We start from the raw sequence: 25,315 nt of genomic DNA on the forward strand, positions 1-25,315 counted from the left end.
CAGATTACGGGTGTTCCCAGGGCCCTCCAGATAAACAGAGTTATACAGTTGGTGCTGCAGTATTGTGCCAAAGTTCACTGCAGCTTTGTCAGAGCTCTGGTTTTCTTTCATGTTTGTTTTGCTACTAGAGGGATAATAGTCCCTTTTATTCCTCCTATACATCTAGTGTTGTTGTAACAGTGGAGAAAAAAGGTGCGGCTGGATGCCTCTTACCCAGATGGATAAAAGGGAATTTAAAAGCAGGCGGAAATAAGCAAGATGGAAAGATCCTAAATATTTAATTTTGCCAAAGACCAGAGGCAACGCTGCAATGGGAACAGGAGCTGTACAGAGCGCTCAGACCTCTTCCCTTACTGGCCTAAGCCACCATCAAGACATAATCCTTTCAGTCTCGAGATCACATTCTTGTCATGCACAAACAGCAGCTGCGCCTCAGTCTCCTTGGGGTCTCAAGCCTCTGTGGCAGTGGCAGTAGAAACAAACATCTTTCATTAAGGTCACTTTCATTAGTGAGTTCTGCCTACTCAGGGAGACCTTGTTAATCAGATGCCATGACTCTCCGCCTGTGCTGAGTCTGTACTTGCTTGTTTGCAGATGTATTGCTAAAGCCATGGCGGGGGGGGCACAACAACAAACCGCCAGGCAAGTCAAGGAGACCTGAAAGGAAATGGTGCCTCAAATGGGGCAGAGTACAGTCCAATACCGCGAGCTGGGTCATAGGTCTGTTGCTTGTTGCATGGAGGACAACATGATGAACAGACCTTGTAACAGCACTTGTAGTCTGTGGTTTAATTTACCTCTGTGTTATCTTACTGAGGCTGGCAACTCCGAACCTGTCGGTCCCTGCCGGGGCGAGGGCACTTTCAGAGTAGAGCAATTCTGCAGCTCTCCCAGCCTGGCAGGGACTGCAGCAGAGAGGCTGCGCCCAGCTGAATACACAAATGAAAATGCTTCCCATGTGCCTTATGTGGGGCACAGGCCCTTAATTCTTCTCACTGCCAGGATGGCCACATTTTCGCTTTCCATAAAGAAGTTTCCTCTGAATAATATGATCATGAAAGCTGCTGGTTCTAGTTTTGACTGACTGCTGCTCAGGCTCCCATGCCACTCCTCCAGTGCAGGCTGAACCAAACCCTCTGCAATCAGTAATGGGCGGTTTCATGAGCAAAATGCATGGAAAGAGACAAATAAATCTTTAACGAAAATTGGCAAGAAATAACAAAAGTACAAGACACAAAATGACATCAGATTTTAATAACCCCTGCTTAGAAATCTATCTTATTTTCCGTTACAAAATTCTACCGTAAACCTTTTGGCAAGGATTTTACTAAACAGTTTTTGCCAAAAATTTGTACCCATGAAAGACATAACCACCTCTGAAAAAGCATAAAAAATTAGACTCTGATTTCTGTCATGACTGAATAAAGGAGCTTTGGATCAGGCTCTGAATGTGCACATTGTGGCAGCACTCTTATTTTTCCCTTGTGTGCTAATTGCTTGCATTCCTGCGCTACCATAAAAACCCGTTTCTTTTGCAATGCCCCATCCCATCAATCCGCCATGTGAACAGAAGAGGGGAAAGGAAGCAAAACCAAAACCATATGCACTACCTTGAGGTTAGAATACGATCCTATTACATGTGGAAATGGGCATCAGTCCTTGCTTGTCTGGTTTTATGGGCTCAGCCCTCTGAAGTGCTAAATCCCATGGGAATGTGCTTGAGAGTAGAGTGCTGAACACTTGACAGGACTCAGCTCTTGGACTGCTGGGAAAATACCTCCAGGGTAGAGAAAAGTCTTTCTCCATATTTGGGCCAGGACAGAGAACTAAGGTAGCAGTTAAATGGAAATAATACTCTTAGCAATAATACAGAACAGCACTGAAATGAAAAACAAGTTGGGAAAGAAGAACAAAGGTAATGAAGCAATTCAGCCCTGATGGTAGCTGTTGAGGCACACAGCAAAGCCTTTTTTCTACAGGACTCAATCTATCCTCAACTTTTGGCGTTACCAAACTTTATGCCTGCAGGCTACGTGAGTACCTCTGTTGCCTTTAATGCAACACGCAGGCAGTAATGAATATATGCCACAGCAAAACGACGCAGCTCCCTTGTGCGGCTCTACCCGGCGGAGGCTCCAAGGGCACCCTCATCCCCTCCCGGCTGCTGCCATTGGCACAAGCCAGCGGAGCGGGCTGACGGCACGGGCAAGGCACTGCCAGCCTTTTATGATGCCTGCGCCCAGGTTTTTCAGATGTTCAAACCAGTTTTTGTTCCAGAGAATGCCAGCTCAACCAAGAAGTCTAGGGCCGGCTCCTAAGTAAACATAAGACAGTAGAGGGTAAGTACTCCCCTGGTCCAGGTGGGACTGCAGATAAGCACTGGGGCATTTCATTGTCAGCGTTGTGGCAGGCTCGCTGCCTGGGGGACGGGAAACATCCCTGCCTCCTACTCTGCGTCGCACCTTAACAACTATTTGGCTAGCCACGAGTGTCAGAAACCACAGGAGCAGAAGGAGAGCCCGACTGCCCTCTCGCTACTGCTACGTGCAAGCGATGCCAGCCCCACTCAGCGTAAGCCTCAGAGAGGGGCACTGGGGCCGTGGGGTCGGGCAGAGTACCCGCTCGCTGGGTGCTCAGGCACCGGCAGGCGAGAGCCCCCTGCTCCTCCTGACCGCTGCTCGGGGTCCTGCAGCAGAAACACCGGAGTTATTTTTACTCTGCCTGCTGAGAGCGTTGCTCCGTGCCTCTGAGCGCTGTATCCTGAGACCTCTTCCCTGCATGAGGAGCTGTTCCTCCGTTTGTGCATGCTCTCCCAGCGATTTCAGCACACCCAAACTGAACCTCTGCTCCCAGGAACGTGCAGAAATTAAAGTCCAGATCTCTACCAACGTTAAAGTTTGACTCTTCTATTTCATACCACCATTTCATGAACCTTACGTGATAAAATATATTTACTGAAGTGGTTGTTTCCACTATCAAACTCTTTCCACTACCAAACTCTAAAAGGCCTGATGATTGCTGCTGTGAAAATTTCTCTTGCTCTCTTTTAAGCTTGCCTTGAGATGCAGAGTGGGGGAAAAAAAAGAAGCTATAAATCTTCAGAAAATGGCTTAAGTATCATATGTATTTTCTAATCAAGAGACAGGTACAGCTCTAATCCAGTTTGGAACAGACACGTTCCCAACAGAGCAGGTTCAGCCACCTCCAGTCACGGAGCACACCCTCCTGACTGCATCTGCACTAGCTGCAGATTACAACACTATATACACTGCTTTACCGTTGCTCTGTTAAAAGTTCAACCCCAAGTTGTACCACCTCATTTAAAACCAATTTTCTATGCCTGTCTCTAAACACAGCAAATGTACTTGGAAAGTAAGTGAAGGATGCCTTTTACATACTTTCTCTTTTCTATTCTGACATCTCCTGACTCCAAACCAGTGGACACTAAAATAGTTCAGACATCAGTTGGGTGGGGGACATCAGCCACAGGCCAACTATGCAGCCTTTAAAACTTTCAGCGCATGGAGACTTTATGTCTTACCAGAAACATTCTTACAGCATTCGAGGGTCTGTAATCACCCACAGGCCACCTGCCCCATTTGAAAAAAAACCAACCAAACAAACGCACATTCCTATTTCTGACCAGTCATGTCTTCTCTGCAGAGGGAATTACTGATGAAGGGTTATACCCTGACCTGCCCAGGGCCTTCCATGGAAGTCAGCAGGTTCTGCCTGTAAAGATGAGGTATTGGACAAAATATCCACTTCTACTGAGCTCATTTTTGCTATTCCTGCCCTCTCCCAAATGGAAGCATGACTGGTATACTGAAGAAATTCAGGGTGAAGACAGTCAGAAATGTCATCCTGCCTTTTCCAAAAGTGTCTGTATCTTGGACAGATCAGTAGCTGTGCAGAGCAGCCAATCTGCCATCCACGTTACACAAAAGGTGTGGTGCCTGTACGCATACTCTTCTCCACGAAGCATGCAAATAGCAGCTATATAGATATGTGCAATCAGAGCGTCACAAATCATTCCTAAAGCAACAACTATATCTTAGGCAAACTCAGCTAGTGCTGTAATAGCACTATGGTGGCTGGCTGTCTTTTTGATGGCTCGACTACATGATTTTCTAATAAGAATCTAATAAATCTTGTAAGTTACTGAGGGATTAACATAATGGTTTCCAATGCAAAATTATTTTCTTATGCTATACGCTGCAGGCAAATAAAGCCATAATATATGACCATACAAGAAAAAATATGAGGGCAAATGCTATTATTTATATGACTATGCCATTGTTATCAATATATAAAGTATATTATGCTGTAAGTAAAGGTCATCTGTAAATAAATATACTAAACAAAGCCTGCTGAAGGCAATACAAAGACTCCTATTAACTTTGGTAGGTTTTAAATCAGGATCACCCACTGTTTTGAGGTTTTCCAGATGTCCTGGTTTCAGTGAGTGAGCAGCTGCGTGGTGCTTAGCTGCTGGCTGGGGTTAAACCATGACACCAGAACACATTAAGCACTTAGGACCACAAGTTTCAACCAGAGTACATGGCTCATCTCTCCTATGTCCCACTCATGTACGTTCCTGCAATTTTTTAACTTGTAATTTAGAATTTTTTTAAGAAAATAGAAAAAAAGAAAAAAATTGTCACTCATATCTCTCTGCAATTCATTTTTCTCTACATCAGACCAACACACTGCATCTAGCTATAGTCTTTAAGACGCCATGCAAAACAGTGGCAGTGAAGGACATAACATGCCATGCAGCACAGTTGTTTTCCAGCAGAAGACAATCATAAACCTCTGGGTTAAGCAAGAAAAGGCCACCTAGCACTTGGTTATAAATACATACTGGCAATGGAAAGCACACTACCAGAGGGACTCCAGTATGCCAAAACTGACATTCTGACACAGCGGTCCAAACCCACGTCCATGCCAACGTCGCCTCAGGAATGCAAATCACAAAATACCTTCAGAATCAACCGCCGTCGATAAACTCTTGTAGTAATTCTCTGCTCTTCATCTGAGCTTGAGTCACTCTCAATCTCACTGTCACTGTCACTATATTCCTAATAAATGCATTTTTAGTACATTTGAACAGCACATTTGCAAGACAGAACATGCTGATCAGGACTAGGAGAAGAAAACAGAGGTTATCATGGACAGTGGTTTTCCTGTCTCTGTCATGTACATAATGACTCGCAGTTTTGCTCTTAAAGGATACGGCGGGAGGAGGCCTTTTTGCTCCTTGGCATGCTGTAGCTTGATAAGTATGCCAGGTATGGAATATCTCAGCAGCTCTTAAGTCTTAGAAAATGGTATTTGGAATGCATCTGACCTGTGGAATTTCTAAATCTTACGTACTTGCTAAAAACTTTGTGTACATAAAAGCCTTGTCATAAGTCCTTGCTTTTTTCTCCTCAAAAATTAATGTTTCAAACAAATCGTATGGATTCACAAGGTATGGGAAGTGAATTCCCTTATAGAGAAAGAAGACAGTCATGCAGAAAGATTCAGTGGAGCACCTCCACAAAGAAGATTACAAATAAGCATTTTGAAGAACTTCTCCATGTAAATGGCTTTCCTGCTCAGTGTTCATCTGCTTTTAAGTAGCAAAACTGTAGTGTGAAGTATAATCATTCTGCATTTTTTAAGAAGTGAACTGGTAGACCTCAGCTAAGGGCAAGGGGGAACAGCCTAACGCTGGTCTCAGCTTGGTGCTGGGAGGTCCCACAGCCACAGCCAGGTGTCTACACCGTCCTGGCACCCTCTGACAGCCCCAGAGTTTTCCCCTGCGAAACCCAAGGAGCTCCTTGGCTTTGGGGCTGAGCAGCTCTGTGTGCACATGCCTGGCAGAGGGCTTCATACCTATGGCTGTGACAGACACAGGGCAGAGGCCCTTCTCACATGATGTTTGGCTGAACCACCCTTTCTGTGAATAGAGAAATTTGAATATTTTCTCTATAAGTACTCAATGACAGCCCCAAACTGATTTTAAAGTCATGAACAGTGGATATTGCTAAGTGCATTTCTGTTTTGCTTTTTGAATCTGGCCCAAGACATCCCAAACAAGAAGCATTTCTCACAAATGATGTGTCAAATAAGAGTAGGCATAGGTGGGTGGAGGAGAAAAAGGACTGTATAACAAAAAGCATTTAGGGCAGGATGACAGTATTCATCTGCATGTAAAGTCTCCTGCTGTCCTCTGACACTAGCCAAATACACATACAAAAAAATTATAATCCAACCCTATCCTGAAGAAGTAACAAGAAGCAGGAGAAGATTCCCAGAGGGCACGAAGGTTTTGGAGGAAGAGTTATTTTTAATAAACAGCTTCAAGTGGTTTATTTGTGATGGAATTCTGACACTGGGAGTCACCTCAATCACATGGCAGACATCACCCTCTTTGGGATAACAGACCAACTGTGCTGTGCTCCTCTCATTTAAAAAGATCATTGGAGTCTGATGCTTGAGCATTTGTAGAGAATTATATGGCCTACATTGTCACTGCATTGGTTTTGTAAACTTTTGGGCATTTACGTGGACTTGGGGTGAGGCCAACAATTTGTTTCATCCACATCACCAGGCAGCAGCCCAATATCAATTGTCTGAGTTTATCTCTTGTTGCAAACTGTGTGCCAAAACACTGATGCATCCCTCACCTTTTACTTTGGGAAGTAATTTTATTTTGTTCCCCCTTTCTTTCCACAAAAATAAATCTGTTTCTTCCACACTTTTCTCTTTATGGAGCATTTCTGAAGAACACCTTGCAGAAAGACTGCAGTTGAAATTCTCTTTCTGTTTTCGTGACAGCACATGAAGTGTCCGTAAATTGGACTGTGTTACTAACTAAACTATGGACTTCAAATTAAATTAGAAGATATTCTTGAAGAAATATCAATAAGATATTAGAAGCAATTCTTGTTGCCATTCCAACAAACACTAGCTTGCCACCCATTCAGGCTTTGTGGGAGACCCACATTTAGAAATGACATTATTTTCTGATACCAGCTTATTCCAAGATCATAGCTATAAAAAGACTTGTTATTTAGAAGGTAAGATTATCACCCTTTGCCAATAAAGCAAAAGTAGTGCAAGAAGCACGCATAAGAAAAGCACGTACTTTTTCTTTCTAATCCAGATGGGATATCCAAAAGTAAAGAGCACACAAAAGTGGATGACAACTTATGTTTTCACTGATGGGAATCCAGAGGGGAAAGTGCAGCACTGTCGCACACCCTCAGCATGTTACAGTGTGCATCTACGCTCATCCCTTCTTTTAAATGGATCATCATAATAAAAGCCTGAGGTCTGCCCCAAAGCCTACCAACGCTAAAGGAACTCTGCCATCTGCCTTTAACTGCCTTTGCAGAAGGCTCTTTCTTACATTTTTAAAGTATTCCAGTAATTGGTGAACATTAGGAAAGATCTTCACTGCTTCAACTATGTCACGAACTAATAACACGATAATAACAATCATATGCTGCATAACTGCTGAGACTGATTATGTTACCATCTAATAAAAGAACTCTTGGTTGTATAATCGAAAGAATAGTTTAAAATGAACTAATTTAAACCTGAATGATTTATTGCAGCCCACCACAGCCAACATTTTTATTGTTCTACAATAAAAAAAGTCCTATATCATGTAGAAGCAATTCTACTGAAATACCTCGCTTCCAGAAGTTATAATCTCCTCCTGTATTACGCCTGGGAAAAGACAATCTCAGCAGAGAGAGGAATGTAGAAGAGCCTCTGCAATTCCCTTTTTCAGCCTGGTTCCCTGCCAGCCCTGTGGTCTATTCCGTGGCAACCCTCCCACTGGTGGGGTGCAAGGTGCACACACCCATGGGGCTATAAGCCATTCTTTGAATCTACTTTACTTTTAAACTTCTGGGAAATAAATATAAGCAACTGAGAAAGCTATTAAAATCTTAATTATCAGACAACAACTGCAGTTCTGCAGTTAAGGATGTGCAAGCCAGGCAAGGTAGAAATAAAGGGGAGCCCCTCCGCAGTATTTTAAGAAGAGCCACCACCTGGAAAAGTGCTTTACACGTTTGGAAATCTTTTGATTCCTCTTGGCTGGATGCACTTTGGAGTTGGGATGAATGAGGCCGTGAAACAAAAAACATAAGGAGGAGATTAAATATTACCCAAAATTTATTTTTCTGCAAATTAACAGAGTAAAAAAATGCCAGAGGTGTTGGGGCCAAGGAGCAGGATAGAGGCCGAAGAGTACCAATATCTCTTCGCTCACTTCAATGTCACAAAAGGAGTGGAAAACAGTGGCATCACCTTACTGGAAACAGATGGAGGACAGCTGAGCTATTTGGCACTGTTTGCACAGGTGGTATGTCAGGGCAGGGAAGAGGCCTGTTCCCTAGCGATGCAGGACAGTGGTCCCAGAAGCTGCTCTAACCTCTTCCAGGGCTTGGGGCCAGTCAGGCAGAGGATTACGCAGCCCTGCTTGGCTCCTCTGCCCACCCGCGCTCCACCTCATTCTATTCACACTGCAGAACATAAATTTCCACTGACTTCCATTTTTCTTAATTTAGCAATAAATAGAAAAGGCGTAAAGAAAGATTAAAAAAAAACCCCAAACCTGTCACAAACAACGTTACAAGTCTTACAAAAAATTATGTCGAGCAATAGGGACTCCTCACGCAGTTAATTGTTACCGGACATACTGTACCTTCTGTTCAGACATTACTGCTCCCTCCTCCTCTTGGTTGCTTGTTCTTGGCTTGCTATCCTCAGAAGTACTCCAGCTCATCTTCTTCACGCTGACAGGCACAGATGTTTTGTTGCCTTCTGTTGTTGGCTTGCTAGTCTCTTCCAAAGATTTCTGATATGCTGTTGATGATAACATTTGCTCATCAGTACCAGCTGCAATCTGGGTCTTTGTTTTCAGGGCTTCTTTGTCACTCTGCCTTCCCACATCATTTAAAGATTCCTGGATGTAGGATTTAGTTTTCGTCTCTGCTGTGGATTCGGATAGGCTTCCATTTGTTTCTGGCTTCCCTGCTTCTCCTTTGACATATGAGGTAATGGAATCTCTACATTGGTCCGAACTACAAGAAAAACAAAAAAAGCACAGACAGCCGTTCAGTGCTTAAATCACACGCAGAAGGGCAAAGCACCGAGCCTCTTACTGAGCCTTCATCCTTAGCACATGTGTTTCAGACCAAAAAAAGTAAGATTTTAAATTCAGCTTGCAAACCTCAATCTATTTAATAGCCTTATCTTCTGCATCATGATATCTTTCCAGAAGCAACAAGAGTATGGTGAACACTGGAAACAAGGTCAAATGTTTTATGTTATTCCCCTTCCACTTGGCAGGGGGAAGGAAAAAGAGAAAGAAAAATACACAACGCCTACCATTTCCATTGTATAATCATGAGATAAATCCCCGAGGCACTAATTCTTTAACCTGCTCTCTAACTAGGGAAGTGATGAAAGTATCTGTTACCATGCAATTACCAGTAATGACCAAACAGTTAATGTTATTTTTCCCCCAAAGTACAATATCTATACTCCAGATAACTCATGCCTTTTAAAAAATATTGCTATCTGAAAATAAATCCTTAGACAGTTCAGAGTTTCAATAATAAACAAAGCCAAAGGCAAGGAAGGTTACTACCAGATAGACAGCTGACCAAACTTTTGCCTCAGATTACCTATGGATAGGTTTAACCTGCACTTCTGAGGCCCAGTTTTCTTCCCTTTTGCATTTTTGATTGCTTTCAGATAATGACCGTACACATGAAAATACTATAGCTATTTGCGGGCAAAACTCTTACAAAAGATAGTAAATTGAATTAATCTAGTTAGAAATTGATATGTTATTTTCTCAAGGAAGCCCTTTTACTCGTAGAAGTGAACTATTTTCTAATTTAACACAATATAAAATGCAGAATAACAATGCTTGCTTAACAACAGAAATCGCATCAGTAGTAGATCAAGTGCTTTACAGTCCTGAAAGACAAGCAGTTTGCTGAAATCAATGGCCAAATTCCCACTGGATTCAGTAAGAGAGTATCTAATGCTACCTGAAACCTTAAAACATCCTGAGTCAAAGCTGCAATGATGTAAACTGCTGACAGACAAATAATCATTCTCTGCAAATAATCATTCTCTGCTGATTTACAGCTCATGCAGACCTGGCTCCTTCAATTAGTAATCATGGGAGCCACATTCAAAACAAAGGCAGGCAGGAGCTCTTCACCCAGTGGGTGCCAGTAAGGCTGAACATGGCAACATATTGTGAATCTTGAAAGTTTAAGTAGATCCAAGGGGAGGCTGGAAAAGCTCATGCAAGAGAAATGCATTGAGGATAAACGTGTAGAAAGCATCCACCTCAGCAGGTCATTACGCTGAAAGCAAGTGGCGCTTGGGAGAATACTGGAGGAAAACAGAGTATACGTCCACTCTCCTCCTTCCCTGAGCATCCTCTACAGTCACTGCTGGGAGACAACACAGGGGACTAGACGGATTTGGCATCACCAGTCTTACCTTTTTATGCTTTGTAACTCACCTCTTTAAAAGTCTAGTAAATCACCATGCATAACATGCTTAAAGTAAGTGTATAAAAACAGTGACAATTTAAAAATTGGCTTATGGAAAAAGTAACAACTATCTGAGGAAAGGCATAGAGATGCAATGAAAAGGATGGCTGCTAAAAAGGTACTTGAGAAATAAGAGTAATGTAGTGTCCTGGTTTCAGATAATGTACATTTTATAGTCCTCGATTCCAGTTACTTGTATATATCACTTAGATTAATTAAAAATAGAAATACACAAGATAAAGAAAACAAAAAGTAATGTTATCCACTAAACGTAACTCAAACTACTTCTGAAATACCTATATTAAGAATGAAACCTGATGAGTATACATTTTAGAAGACAAATATGTCTGAGGCCAAATTGAGTCAACTATTACTTTTTCTTTTAAATACATATATATATATATATACACACGCACATATATACATATTCTCATAGAATATTAGAACAGCAGGCTCAGCACTGCTCCTGGAGGTAAAAGCAGCATGGGAAGGCTTGCTTACACACACACACTCTTATACAAAGGTGCTCACCTATCATCCAAACGATCTAGCAGGCTACCACCTATTCTGCGTCCCGATGTCAGTGGCTCAGTGACACTTGACGAGTCAGGCTGCCAACCTGTAATTGAAGACATTTCGTGTTCTGCTTGTTGAACACCTTTAAGAATTGACCATACTCTTTCTTCCGTCATCTCCTCAGACTCAGCTCCTTCTTCCAGATGAATGTCCTCAAACAGAGATTTAAGCTTTTCTTCCGTCATCTCCTCATCAGTACCAGACTTTTCTCTCTCAGGCTGTTCAGTCCTTACTCCTGTTTTACTAGTCTCTTCACTCTGCCTTTGTTTAGCATCTTTTGATATCCCGCCATAACTACCAAGATACCGTGGAAAATCCTTAAGGTCCACTTCCTCCAACTGGTTCTCGCCTACGGAAATATCTTTAGGTGTTCCTTCTCTAGGCAGTGAGAAATCAAGTTTGCTGTCATCCAGTGAAGTGTCTTCTTCAGTCACCACTGGCGGTGCTGCTGCTGTACCATCTACGTGTCCCTGGGAGGTCACTAACACGTCACTCAGTCTACTGGGAGTTCTAAGGGGTGACTCTAGGCTAGAGGTGTCGCTAAAGAAATCATCCTGATGGAAAGGGGTGGGTGGCACGAAGCGCAACCCAGTGGGAGTTTCCAGTTCCACTTGAATGGTGGGATAACCTAAGGAAGACAGCACATTTGGACTGACTGGGATGAAGCATGGAGCAACAAATAAGCAAATGTCAAATGATTCATGAGCTACATAAAGTATGAAATGTATGAGGAGGTGCAGGTGTATAAGAACAAATGCAGTTCTGAGAGATTTCTTTACTTTGCCCTAAATAGATGGAACAAAAAATGAGTACTGCCAGTGAATAGTACAGTGAAGCCAGTACTTTTGACTATTTTGTAAACAGTCTGTAAAGACTTCAGCAATTGGTTTTGCAGCCATTTTAACATTTTCAAGCTACAGCAGATTGTCTTATGAGCATGCAATAAATCAAATGTGGACAAGGGTGGCTGTCCCTTTATATCCAATACAATCTCTTGCAGCCATATTGTGTAAATCTTTCTTTCCCAGTTTTTCTTTTTTTTTAATTTGAAAGTTTAATAAATAGATTTTAAAGACAGAAGTAGATCATAACATAGGACAGCCACTTGTTTGTCAGTAGGTATTATTTCTAAAACAGGTCCACATTTTTAATAAACTTTTATATAAAAATACATGATACCAGCAATACAATATTACTAATAGATATCTCCAATTTAACCATAGAGCCACAAGAATGGAATAGTTAAAGAATGAGGAACAGAAATGGATCCTAATGAGGATACTAAAGAATAGTAGATCTAAATACACAGCAGGATAAAAAACTAAAAAGGGAAGCTAACAAACGGATAAGAGAACACAAACACAACAAGGGAGAGCTATATGAATATTTCAGGTACAGTAAAGTTATACAGGTGAGAGGACTGTGGTGAGTAAGGAGATCTTGGTGATCTTGGAGAGTGAGGTGATCTTGGTGACATGGGTACAATCAGATACACTGCTCAAATAAAGAGAGAAAAGAAAAATTGATGAAAACATGGGAAAACCATACAAAAGGATTAAACTGAATATACACATAAAAACGACAACAAAATCTGAAGTTTGCATTCCAGCAAATAAGAGGTTGAGTAACCTACAAAAGGAAAAAAATACATGCTGTGGGGTTAACTTGACATTGTGCTGCCTGCAAAGGGAGGTGCATTAACAGGGTTTGGTTTTTGGTTTCCTGAATCAGCTGAGAGAAAGGCAAAGGTGGTCTGGTCTTGGTGAGGAAAGGAAGCTTGAGGAAGGTTCAGAGAAGAGGAGAGACAGAAAGCAACTGCAGAGAAGCGTATTTTTTTCATAAAAACACTGATGCTACTATTAAAAGGCGCAATCAACATTTCAAGAGCAACTTTCTTAAAATGTCATCAGAAAATTATTTCTGTAATGCAATGATGCAATGACCAGCAATGCTGCTCAATAATGGAGGTACACTGAGCTTATATGCTCTACTAAAATACAGAGGAAGCCCAATACATACTTGAACAAATTACAAAAAAGAAAGGAAATGTCACTTACAAAAGAAAAATCTTATTTAAGAGCTATTTATAATACATGTGACAAAAATCAAAGTAAAGAATATAGCAACCCAGTGCCTGTTAACTAACATTTAAAAGAAGAAAAAACAACATTTAGCATCTTCAGCATACTGAGAAATAATAAGTATACCTATGGCAATTCTGGTTTACAAGCAGAACTTCATTTATCCTTTTAATCTGGCTCAAAAGTAACCTGCACAATTCTGTTCTCAGTTGGTACAGCTTCCATGTGAAAATTATTACACAATTTTACCCATTAGTAGACTGGAAAAGATATTCTCTCCTGCACTAATAAAACATTTTCTTATTTTTCTACTGCCATTGTAGAAATGGTACAAGTCAAAATCATAAAGTAATTGATGTTCACTTGTCTCAAAGAGGCTTGATAGTAAATTGCACATTAACATACTCTATGCAATTAGTAAACACTTTTTTTTTCCTTGTTCTTCCTTCTTTTTTTCCTTTGAAGAAGTCTTACTGTTACTTATCTAGACAGGAAGTCAAAGAATATATATACATTTCCAGGTAACTCGGAAAGCATGCAATACCACGTACATTAAAAATATACATGGGCAAGCCTCAAAGCACAACTATCGCAGGAGAAAAATACGCAGGTCTTGTCAACTGACACCAAAGCTGGTGGGAACAAGCTTACTCAGGCATACGTTTGTGGGATCCTGGGCTTATTCGCTGAGATATTAATGTGCAGCCTGCGTGTTGTACCATGAGCGTGCTTTAGGAGTGAAAAACCCCTTCACATTAAAACCAGTTCTTTCTGTAGAACTTACTGTCTTTTTTTAAAGACTAGTTTATACAACATTATCGTCTTATTGGACATGTCACTGAACTAAATATGACCAGAGAATTCAATTACCGTCAATGGGATCATGAAAAACATTATTTTCATCTGCAAAACTTCTGGTGCCTGAAATATTTCCATAATCAAATATTGGTCCTTCCAACAGGGTCACAATATCTATTCGATTAATTTTTGTCAATACGGAAGTTAAGGCATCAGCTGAAAAACAAATAAGATATGTCAGAAAAAAGTTCAGTGTTGCAGAACCGTGTAATCGTCTTTCTCAGTTACATTCACATTGTATTAATTATAAATTGCCAGCATATGTTTCTGTCCCAATGCCTTTGAATCTAGCAAAGCCCATCATTTGTCTGAGTAGTCATTCTGCTGCCTACTTATTCAAGATATACATCTATTAAGAGTCTTTCCTTCCCCCCCAAGGGAATATATATATATATATATATAATGATATTACAACACAAAAGGCACAAAGAATAAAGTCAGAGAGTTCTTAAAGAATGTATTTACTTACTACTGAAACAAAATATCCTTTTACTGGAGCATAAAAGGAGTGTAAAAATCCTTTTACCATTCTGTTTCGAGGAACAACAGAATAGCTAGCCATGTAGGTAATAACGCATGTAAGGCTATTCATGCAGTACATCGTGAAATCTCATTTGCAGTAATCTTGTTGTGAGAACACAGTAACACTGGAAATTACTTTTACGGTGAAAGAGATCAAAGTAGACTCAAATACTGTGCAGGAGTGTGTGGATTAGGGAATGGTAATGAACACCATTGACCTAACACAAAAATCAAACCCCCTCTTTCAGTTTGAGCAATTCAAGTGAAACGCACAGATAAAACCAGCAGAATCAGTGTCTCCATCACTCCTCACAGAAAGAGGTTTAGTCTCTTCTTATGACCTGCAATACTGCAAGACTACCTAACTTTTCCAGGCAGCCTATTTCCATGTTCCACATTCCTTGCTATTGGAAAGTTTTCCCTAATATTCTCTTTACCGGAATTTAAGTTCATTACTTGTCCCATCAATTATGGATGTGGAGAACAGATTATTTCCTTCTGCATATATACTGAATAAAGATGACACGTTTCTGACTTCTGGTAAAGATATAACTGAAACTTTTTTTTTCCCATCAGTGGTTTGCAAAAGACATTCATAATATTTTCTTCAATTTAACCTATTTAGATCAGGCAACAGACGAAATGGGCTATAACTTATAAACAATAAAAGTAACTACTTGAACTTACTTGTAGCATTTTTCCCATCTCTGGTAACCCATTTTTTTAATAACATGAAGCTTTGAGCAATAAGAGAATTTGGGTTTTCTACTCGGATTTGATTTATTTCATCCACAGAAAAATTCAGTTCTCTTGCCAGTTCTATAAAGACGAAAAAAAGCAAAGAAAAGAAAACAACAATAGAAACACCAAAGAAAGCACAAATCCCTCAATCATCCTGTCAGGCTTAAAAATATTATCTTTCCTGGATCACAGAGATGTCAACAAAACTACCTGACACAAACTTTACAGACAATGATGAACATGGCATTACATACTCATACTTTAATTTCCTAAGACAGACACAATTTTGAATTTCAGTCATCTCTGGGAGCTATTATCGTATTTATACTCAGTAAGCCATTTAAACACGGTGAAAAAAAACTCCGTGGAGACTACCTCATCACCACTTATTTATAAAATCTGGTTTTTCTGGTGACTGTTACTCCTTTGTGACCTTGCTGTGCAGCTCGGCACTGGTGCTGTTGTCACCTACGCCCGGGCAGAGCTGGCTGCTGCAGCTGTAAGCCTGGGAAGGGCCAGCTCTGCCCATCAACACAGGGAGGTATGGTGGGCATACAGTTAGATAACCCCCGCCCCAGCACCGACTTGCTGGGGCACTGCTGGGCTCCCCGAAACCTCCAGGGCGCTGGGGAAACTGCTGTCCAGATACAGAGGCAGCCCACAGCCCGAGCAGATAGGTCCTCAACTCTTGAGAGGAGACCCCTTTTAGCTATTTTCCCTACGAGTTTCTGTTTGATTTATTGCAAGACCATGGGATGATTTCCTATTAGGCATGTTGCATGTTTTGGGAGGCTGGGCTCACTGTGAATTGGCGGGAGCCTGATGCAGCCTAGCTGTGGCTTTTGGTAAAAGACTACCTGAAAATGTAATAGCGAAGACTCATTTCAATATTAAAGCAGAAAAGCTTACCTGTCCAGCTAAGTCCTAGGTGATCAGCTACAATTGCCATCCTTATATCTGTCCGTTCACATGGACTCTGTGGACCTGTGATTTACAATTTCTCGATTAAAAAGGTTTTGCACAGAAAACCACAAACCGGACAATAGTTTATTATAAATAATAGCTTTGACTAAGCTGCCAGTGCTTCTATCGTTTACTAGAATGGTTGTGTGTCCTAATAACCTACAAAGCAAATTTTTTTCACAGCTTTTAGATCTTCACCTGTGTAAAGCCAAATGTCAAACTACATGATGTCGTGTAATGAAACCAAACATGCTGACAATCTAGCTGTTAGACTGTACACAAGTTGTTCAATTACTGGTGGAAACCACCAAGACCAGATTATCATCTACTTTCTCTACTTTGACAGAATAAATTTGCTGTCACAAAAGAAATCTTTCAATTTCTGAGTTACATCAATTTTTGAGTTACATGAATGTCTTCGGCATGCTTCACTAGCTTTCTACAGTACAGGATTTGTTTGAAGGAAGAAAGAAGAGTATAAGACAGCACATACAGATGACAATGACAGAATGAAAACTAAAGTTAAGTCACTCCACAGGCAATCACAACAGTTCATGCACTAGGATCAACAAGTTGAAAGTTTTACAAACTAGGCTTGATCTCCACGAGGTGAGCCATGAGAGCTCCAGAAACCTGACTGCCTTCATTCTCACCAGTCCTCTTACTCCTCCTCCTCTCACTGTCGGCCTTTTCAATCTTTGATTTTATAGATGCTGCCTCTGTTCTCATGTCTCTAGCAGACTTCGATGTAATGGAAGGCTGGTAAACTTGAGTAGCTTCTGATAAGGATGTGTTCTTTGATGTACTGTCTTCTTCATCATCAGAGACCTCTGACTGCATCTTTTTCTCTTCATCAGATAGACGATCCACAAGCTTTAATGTCTCACCGCTAATTCCCTTAAAATATTCAATAGAATGTTTACATACCTCCCTAAGCTGATTTTTTCTTACTTTAACTGTTGTCATGGTGACGGAGGTAGATCTTACCTTTACTGGTAATTTAGAAGGAAGCTGTTTTGGTTTTTCTTTCTCTACCTGCTCTTGTTTTGGCAGGGCTGGAGTTCTTCTAGCTAGATTACTCCTATGTGTATTTTTTACAGGAATCCTAGACCTTGCTTCTAGACAGGGAGAAGGATTATTTTGTTTTGCTTTGTCAGGCTTACTAGCCCCTCTCACTTTACTCCCTGTATTGCTTTGGAGATTATTTTGTGAAAAGACTTCTTTTACTGAGCTGGCCTTTACAGGAAGCTTTGATTTTCCTCTAGCCCCTACCAACTCTGTTGACTTTTGCTGCTCTCCATGTGGTTTTTGCTTATCTCTTACTCTGTGTCCTTGTGTTGTCCCTGTACCTTTTCCTGAAGTGCTTTTTGCTTGATTAGCTTTCTGGAGGGAACATTTCGGTTCCAAATGTTCTTTTAGCACTACATTACAGGTAATATCATCTGTAGGGACAGCAGATGAATCCAAATTGTTGTTGTTATTAAAATTATCTTTTGGAAAATCAGTGTTTTCTGTTTGCCTACAGCTCGTCTGGCTAGAAGCTGAACTCGCAATCACTGCTACAGTTTCATTTTCTAATCCCTGACCACTTGGCATCACAGCTTCTATCTTATCTGTCACTTCGCCAGGGCCATCTTTCTTCAGAGTCATGGTGGAAGCAGAAATTCCCATTTTAATTGGTGTGCGCAATTTGGGATCAACTTTAGAAGCGTTTACCGCTGCCGATGATTTTTCCAGTGAGTTACTACCAAGTATTTGTTCCATGCAATCTCCACTGGCCTGGATGATGGGCTTATGTTCAACTGCTGTTGTTTCTACTGGTCTCTCTAGGTTTGTTTCTACAGTGTTGTCCCCTGCCTGTGGCTGTGTGATGGCAGTGACTGTACTTTTATCCCCTTCCCCCTTGTCCCCTGACTTCCCTTCAGAAGTATGCTCACCAATCTGAAAAAATTGGAGTCTTTCTTCAACAAAATCCCTCTTGCTCATGTCAATTGCACCACTGCGAGTCATCTCAAACATCTTCCCTTCATGAAATGGGAAGGGGTTGGGCTCGCTAGTTGGCGTACTTTCATCTGTTGGAGTTCTGGCTGGAGTTGTATCAGGTGTTGTTGCTTGAGATCTGTCTTCCACTGCCAGACCAAACGGTTTAGCCTCATCATCCCTTGATTTAGTTTCAAACACTTCATCATCACCTCGGTTATTGGACCACGGATCAAAATCTAGACTCTTGGTGGCCACGGTTTTGAAAGGTGTTGCAAATTCTTCATCTACTTTGTAACTGAAATACGTATCAGGAAATACAGTCCTGTCAGGGTGTCTGCCTTCCAAAGTGAAAAACTGCGCCCCTGACTTCTGTTCACTCTTATCTCCGGCTTTTTCAGAAGCTGGACCCTTGGAAGGTGCCTTGTCTTCTTCAAAGCCTACCTTGCCTTCCTCCTCAATGACTTCAAGCTTACTCTGGCTAAAGCAGCGATCAGTCTGCTTCAGAATGCCTTCTGTAGTCCATACGTCCTTTTTGGTTTCAACTGCCGGACCTGCAAGTTTAGAATCACTCTCAGTTAAACCATCATCTTCATCTTGCAAATCATAACCGTCAAGAGAGTCAATCTCTGTCGCATCGGTATCATGGGAGAATTCTGCAGTGGTTGCTATGGAACACTCTGTGACAGACTGGTCATTGTTACTCCCATTTTGCACTACATCATTCTGGGGTGAATCAAGCCCAATGTCAAACTCATTAGGTTTCCCAGAAGTGGGATGTCCTAACTCTTTCTGTTTCTCAGTCTTTTCAGGGCCTCTGGGTTTTGAGGTTTCTTTCTGGTCATCTTCCAGTTCTTTCAGTTTGAACGTATACTTTTTAAGTGGAACGGGTTGATAGAGAGATTCATCGTCACTGGAGTCACTGACATCTGCTCCCGGTGGCACAGGAGACGGTGGCTGTACTCTTATGACAGGTTCAGCCAGTTGGCATTTGTCATGTTCATCTTGCAAGTTCACTTCTGTCATCTCCATTTCACTTTCAGTGGAATAATGAGGCTTCTTTTCTGACTCGCCTTGATCTGCATCCAGTGGTGGAGGAGGAGGGAATTCAATGTAGGCAACTCTGTTACCTTTGGGTCTTTTGTTAGAGTCCTTATTTATATGATTAGGTAATGCTTTGTCAATCTGTGATTCCTCAACCTCTGCCTGTTTTACAGATGTTGACTTAGCCTCTGCTTCCTCCTCTGATTCCTCAGATACCTCGGGTATAGGACTGGGCTTGCCTGGGATATACGCTATTAGTGAGTCAGGTGTTTTAGACGTAAACTCATAACTCACTTCCTCCGAACTCGGTGTTTCTGGTGTTAAAGGGCTTTTACCAGAGCTATCTATAAAGGACACTTGTTCTAGTGTGTCATCTTCTGGACTGCCTTGCGGAGAAGGAGGTTGTTTTTGCTGTCTAGCTGTGTAAAATGTCCCCCTTGTCTCTTGTACCGTCTTACTCTCCTGACTGACAATTTTTTTAATATTTCCTTGTTGCACCTCTTTCTCATATTGCTTTCCTACTTGAACAAAACTGACATAAACAGGTAAGGTCTTAATTTCTTTTACTCCCTCAGTGCTTACTAGTGGTGCAACTTTATCCAAGTAATCACTGGCACCAGGGTCAACTAACTCACTCGAAGGAAACTCCTTTCCTGGACTACATTCTAAAGAATCTGGTGATTTGCTAGGGGATCTCTCCAGTTCCTCAACAGGAGGACTTAGACCTATTGAGCTCTGCTGCTTGGTCACTTTTCTGATTTCTGAATGCTTTATTTTTTCATCTTCTACATAATCAATCTGCCTCTCAACTTTCTCCTTAATCACAGCTGATTGGGATACTTTAGCTGAAAGTTCATAGACACCATCAAGCGTGGTTCTCTTCTCCTCAACAATTCTGACTGGAATATGGGACACAGCAACTTCTTCTTTCCTTTTGGATATTTTATCAGCCACTTCACCATTATGTTCCCCCTCCCTGACAACAAATTCTCTGTATAAAACCCTTTTTGAGGGAGATTTGACAGTCAGTTCCTTCACTTCTTCTGGATGAATTCCATTTGCTGCCAGTTTGTGCTCTGTCACAGTGATAAATTCGCTTTTTTTGTCAGTTTTAGCTTCGGCATGCTCAACATGGTTTTCTTTTACTGTATCTGGAACCAGCACATGTGAAAGTTTTTCTTTTTGTGTTTTATGATTAGAAGTTCCAGGACTTTCCCACGTCCTATAGATTTTTTTGTCCCATTGTCCCTTCGTTGTTGAGTCTGAGCCATACGCCAGGTCTTTTGCCAGTGGTTCTGAAAAGTGTTCCAGCACGCCTTTACTGATCTCAGTTCTTTGGCTTTGTGGGTCTGAAGCATGAAAGTCTTCGATAGCTTTCCCTTTACCTGGAACAAAATCTTCTCGTATTTTCACCTCTTTCTGCAAAGCTGTGCTCCCATCAATGACCTCTACTTGCTTTGCGTGTTTCTCTCTGGAATAAAACTGATACACTGGTAACTTACTTTCTTGCAATTTCTTTACTGGAATTTTGGACTGACCATCCAGCTTTTTCTCTTCCTGAGTTACGTCCTTACTCCTTGGACTTATACTTTGTTCAAATTTAAGCCTAATGGAACTGAGCTTTGATTGCTTCAGCTGAAATCCAGTCTGCGAAACCTCAGGTACTCCAGTCTGCTGAGCACTTCCTTTGTGTTCCATAGTTTGTTTAGAGTCCTCTGCAGGTTGCACAAATATCCTTTTTTCAGGACTGCTGGGCAAACTGGATGCTTTTCTTTCATCCACCTTGGGAAAGCATTTCCCATCATGTGCATACTGCTTCACCTTACTCCATTCGTCACCGGACGATGGTAATTCAGAGAGCAGAACTTTCTCAGGGCTGCTGCTGGCAGAGCTCTGGCTAGAATGTATTTCTTTGCCATTTTTTTTGTGCTGCTTTTTCTCTGGAGACTGTAGCTCATCATTCAACTTCTCTGTTTTATCCCGAAAAAACTGTGATACTTCAGTCAGTTTTTCTTCTGCCTCTTTAACAGTCCTGTCCACCCTGTCTTCATACATCAACTTTTCTCTACCTCTGTCTAATCTGTCCTCAGTAAAGCGCATCCACATCGCATGTTTTGGACTACTAACATCTCCAGTGTAGTGTAACACTGTCACTTTATCATAATGATCATCTTTAGACATTTTACCTACACCATTTTCAGATACATCTTTATAGATTTTGGAGAGAATCTCTTTTTTGGGGGCAGTAGCTACTTTTTCTCTGCATCGTTTATCAGACCCCTGTAACTCTGCACTAAGGGGTAGAGCATGGTCAGTAACTGACTCCTCAGTATCAGAATGAGACACATCTAGCTTTTCTGAAAGAAGCATTTTCTCAGCAAACCTGTAAGACTCCCCTCTTAGTTCTGACAACTCATCATCATGGTATTCTATTGAGTGCTGACTCAAAAGCTTCAGTGTTTTGTAAGAGTCATCAGACATGAGTTGAGCAGAACTAGGGCGACTGTCTTCTTCCTGGGACACGGGAGTGTTAACTCTAGAGGATTCCAGGTAAGAAGGAAGTGACTCTTCGGCCGTGAGCTCCTCTTCTTCTTGCTGACCTTGTTCGTCTGAACAAGGAAAAGCATCATGTTTTTCCAACTCTTTTAAGTTAATATCTCCCCGAGGTAAGTCTTTCTGATATACATACATTTCTTTTTCTGGATGCTTTTTTGTTTCTCTAATAATGACTTCAGTAGGTTCAGCCTGATTACCTTTTTCAATATGGACCTCTATTATTCGCTCCAGTTTGGGTGTCAGTTTGCTGTCCTTCTCTGCATGTTGTGGTGAAGTTTCAGCAGACTTGCTAACATCGGACGTTACTGATGATTTATGTTCAAACAGACCTGCCAGTTCTTTGGAAGGGTCACGTCCAGACTGAAAGGCTTTCATTATGTCATGAACAGACATTGTTTCCTCAATTCTTTCAGACGTGCTTTCAGCGCATGGAGGTTTATGATAAACCATCCTAGTTGTCGTAGTGATATGAGTTTCTTCTTTTACTCGGACACCTTTACTAAGGACACACTTATGGTCGTCTTCTTCACTGCTGCTGGCTTTCATTTGAAAAGCTTTAACCTTCTCTTTAATAGATCCAGCAGGTTTTTGCTCCAGCTCCATAAACGTAGGGGTAGGTTTCGAGGCTGGTAGCTCCTCTGCTTTCTGCTCTGGAATGTCTTCGGACGATGGTTCATAGCTGCGGATAACATGAACAACTTCAGTTCTTGTTTCGGTAATGACGGGAGGGATGGGTACATCATGGAAAAGTGGTTTTGGCCCTGTGCTTTCAGCACTTTGTGGGGCAGAAGGTGTCTTTTCACTCCTTGTTTCAAAGCCACTGTCAGATAAGGGACTTTTATCTTGATCGTGTTGAGAAAAGTCATCTGGAGACTCTAAAATAGTATCTGTTCCGAAAAAGGAATCTGCAATTTTACATAACTCCTTTTCTGATGTTGAAGGCCTCATGGAGGCTGGAGGCATTTTAAGCTTATGTTCCTGCAAAGCAATAGCTGGTTTTAAAATGCGTTTTTGTCTCTCTTCACCTTCTTTTTTCCCCTCTTCAAACTTGTACTTTATGTTTGTTAATGAACTGCTACCGATATCATTTGCTAAATAATCAATAACTTTTGACAAGCTATAATCCTTTTCCGACATGGTTTTAGTTTTAATTTGGACCTTCTCTGGAACAGATATAGGAGGACTCGTCAAAGCTTGCTGTCTCGCTTCATCAATCTCCTCTGTACTGAACTCTACCCAGTCATCCTCAGACAGGTGTCCTTGATCGCTTTTGGATACTTTAGCCGACCCTTTACTTTCTAAACACACATCTTTTTTCAGAATCTCACTAACTTTTACTAAGTCCTCTTTTACTTTCTCAACAATTTTAAAGGGCTCTTCATCATCAATTCTACCCTCTTTTTGTATCTCAGGTTGGAACGGTTTGTCCTCTGCGACATCTGTCTGCAATATTGCAGTCATTCTTATTAGATCCTCTTTCATTTCAGCAACATCTTTCAGTATCTCCTGACTGGAGGATAAAGAAGATGGTGTGGGCAATTTGAGAGCAGAGGGTGCTAAAAACAAGGATGATTTTATTGGAGATGAAGTTCGATTAAAGGGAGGCTGTGTGCGTGCCTCTGTAGTCAATGTTTTAATAGGTGACAGTAACGCAGCAGCTGATTTTGTAAGTGAAGACGACTCTGGGAGCTTCTTTAATGCTGGTTCAGACAAAACATTGACTACAGAATATACCGGCACTGTTATTGTCGATGAAGTTACTGATGAGGTAGTTGCAGATATTGACCCAAGGGCTGTGTACAAAGCACCTGCAGGAGGAGTTCTCATTGACTGGAAAGCTGATGGTGCTGAAGACACAAATGACCTGAGTGGAGAAAATGACATTGTTGTAGCTGTTGAAAACACTCTCTCAGCCGTGTCAGCAACTGCGTTAGCAGCACAACTTGCAGAATGTGCAGCTGCAGCGATCTTGTCTTGAAAAACAGCTGCAGCCTTGGATCCATTTATTATGTTGGCAGAAGGCGGGTATTTCAAAGGTGACACAGATCCATTAAGCAATGGTACATCTGTGTGCCCAGCTACATGTTTTGCTGGAGACGAGAGAGACGAGGCCATCATGACTTTAGAGGATGAAACAGCATCAACTGCTGCCTTAGCAGGTGACACCACTGACTTTAGAGGGGACGATAAAAGTGAAGATGCTGATGTGATGACCGATTTAAGTGGCAAACTTGAAGAGTACATGTTAATGTTGGATTTGGGGGATGCTGGAGGCGTCATGGTTATGGATGATCTCTCCAAGAGAGATCCTGCTGTAGTCACTGGAGATGTCCGAGGGGGGAATGTGGTAGTGGATGCCAGCCCTTTTAGACTAGCAGCTTCTGTGACTGCGGGAGCTCTGACGAAAGAGCCTGAAGTAACCTGTATATTGTATGGAGGCTGCGATACCACAGTTTTTATTGGCGAAGAGATTGTCCGAAATGATCTAATCGGAGAGGCTACATCACTAACAGATTTAACTGAAGATGTGGTAGAAGCTCCTAATGTGGATTTGATTGGAGAAGCAGAAGAAACAGACCATATTGATTTTAATGGGGAAGCTGTAGGAGTGTTAGAGGAAGAGCTTGACAAGGAAGTGAAGCCTGATTTGGTTTGCCCAGGCACTGTAATTGGAGCTGTTGTCCATGACTGATATGGCCGTGTTGAAAAGAATGGCTTGTATGAGTAAGTAGCAGGTAGGGATCTTGTTGCTCCTGCACTCCGTTCAACTGTTTCTTAAATTGTTAAATTAAAATCAAACATAAAAATCAACAAAAATGATTGAAAAACAGAGAGACCAGAGAAGAAAATTGGTCAGTAAACGTTGTAATATTACAAAAAGCAAGTACAATTGTTTGCATGAGTTAGGATGAAGGAGGCAAAAGAAGATTTTAAAAAGGAAAGAAAAATACAGGAATGAGCCATATACTGATGACTGGTCCAAACCAAAAAGCAACATGAAATGAAACACAGAAAGCACATAGCAACCAAATCTGCAAACAATGAAGAACAGAAAACACAAAGAAGGAATGCATAAGGTAAAAATAAAGCCACATCAAAATTTCTTCTCTTACTTCCTATTGACTTTCTGATGTGCTACTTCTGAAATATTCGCAACAGTGCTATTTTGCCTGTTTAGGTATGTCTCTGCTTTGCGCAACTATTAGAATTATCCTTTTAATAATTTCTGTTGTTGTTCTATTCAGATATTGAACCTATACAAAATATAAACTTGCGTAAAATGACATTATATAGCTAAAATCTTTTTTTTAAACCACTCAGAACTATTTCATGCAGAACCCAAAATTCCTTTAAGTGACAGGCAATTGATGTGCAAACTGTGAAGCAACTGCAATAAATTCAAATCTGTATCTC

At 41.3% G+C, this 25,315-nt stretch overlaps 1 protein-coding gene across 1 annotated transcript in view; it reads right to left on the reverse strand.

Annotated features, from left to right (window-relative positions):
• The window catches only part of ANK3 (ankyrin 3, node of Ranvier (ankyrin G)), a 211,875-nt gene that overhangs the window by 10,136 nt on the left and 176,424 nt on the right, over positions 1-25,315 (reverse strand). The window contains exons 37-42 of the mRNA XM_010567894.1: positions 16,975-24,669; positions 16,268-16,342; positions 15,305-15,436; positions 14,108-14,251; positions 11,112-11,199; positions 8,708-9,086 (exon numbers count right to left, since the gene is read on the reverse strand). Coding sequence (XP_010566196.1) covers positions 8,708-9,086; positions 11,112-11,199; positions 14,108-14,251; positions 15,305-15,436; positions 16,268-16,342; positions 16,975-24,669 — 8,513 coding nt within the window. The remainder of the gene's footprint in view (positions 1-8,707; positions 9,087-11,111; positions 11,200-14,107; positions 14,252-15,304; positions 15,437-16,267; positions 16,343-16,974; positions 24,670-25,315) is intronic.

This window comes from Haliaeetus leucocephalus, unplaced genomic scaffold (genome assembly GCF_000737465.1).
Source record: "Haliaeetus leucocephalus isolate CR32 unplaced genomic scaffold, Haliaeetus_leucocephalus-4.0 Scaffold229, whole genome shotgun sequence".
In the NCBI taxonomy this organism is placed as follows: domain Eukaryota; kingdom Metazoa; phylum Chordata; class Aves; order Accipitriformes; family Accipitridae; genus Haliaeetus; species Haliaeetus leucocephalus.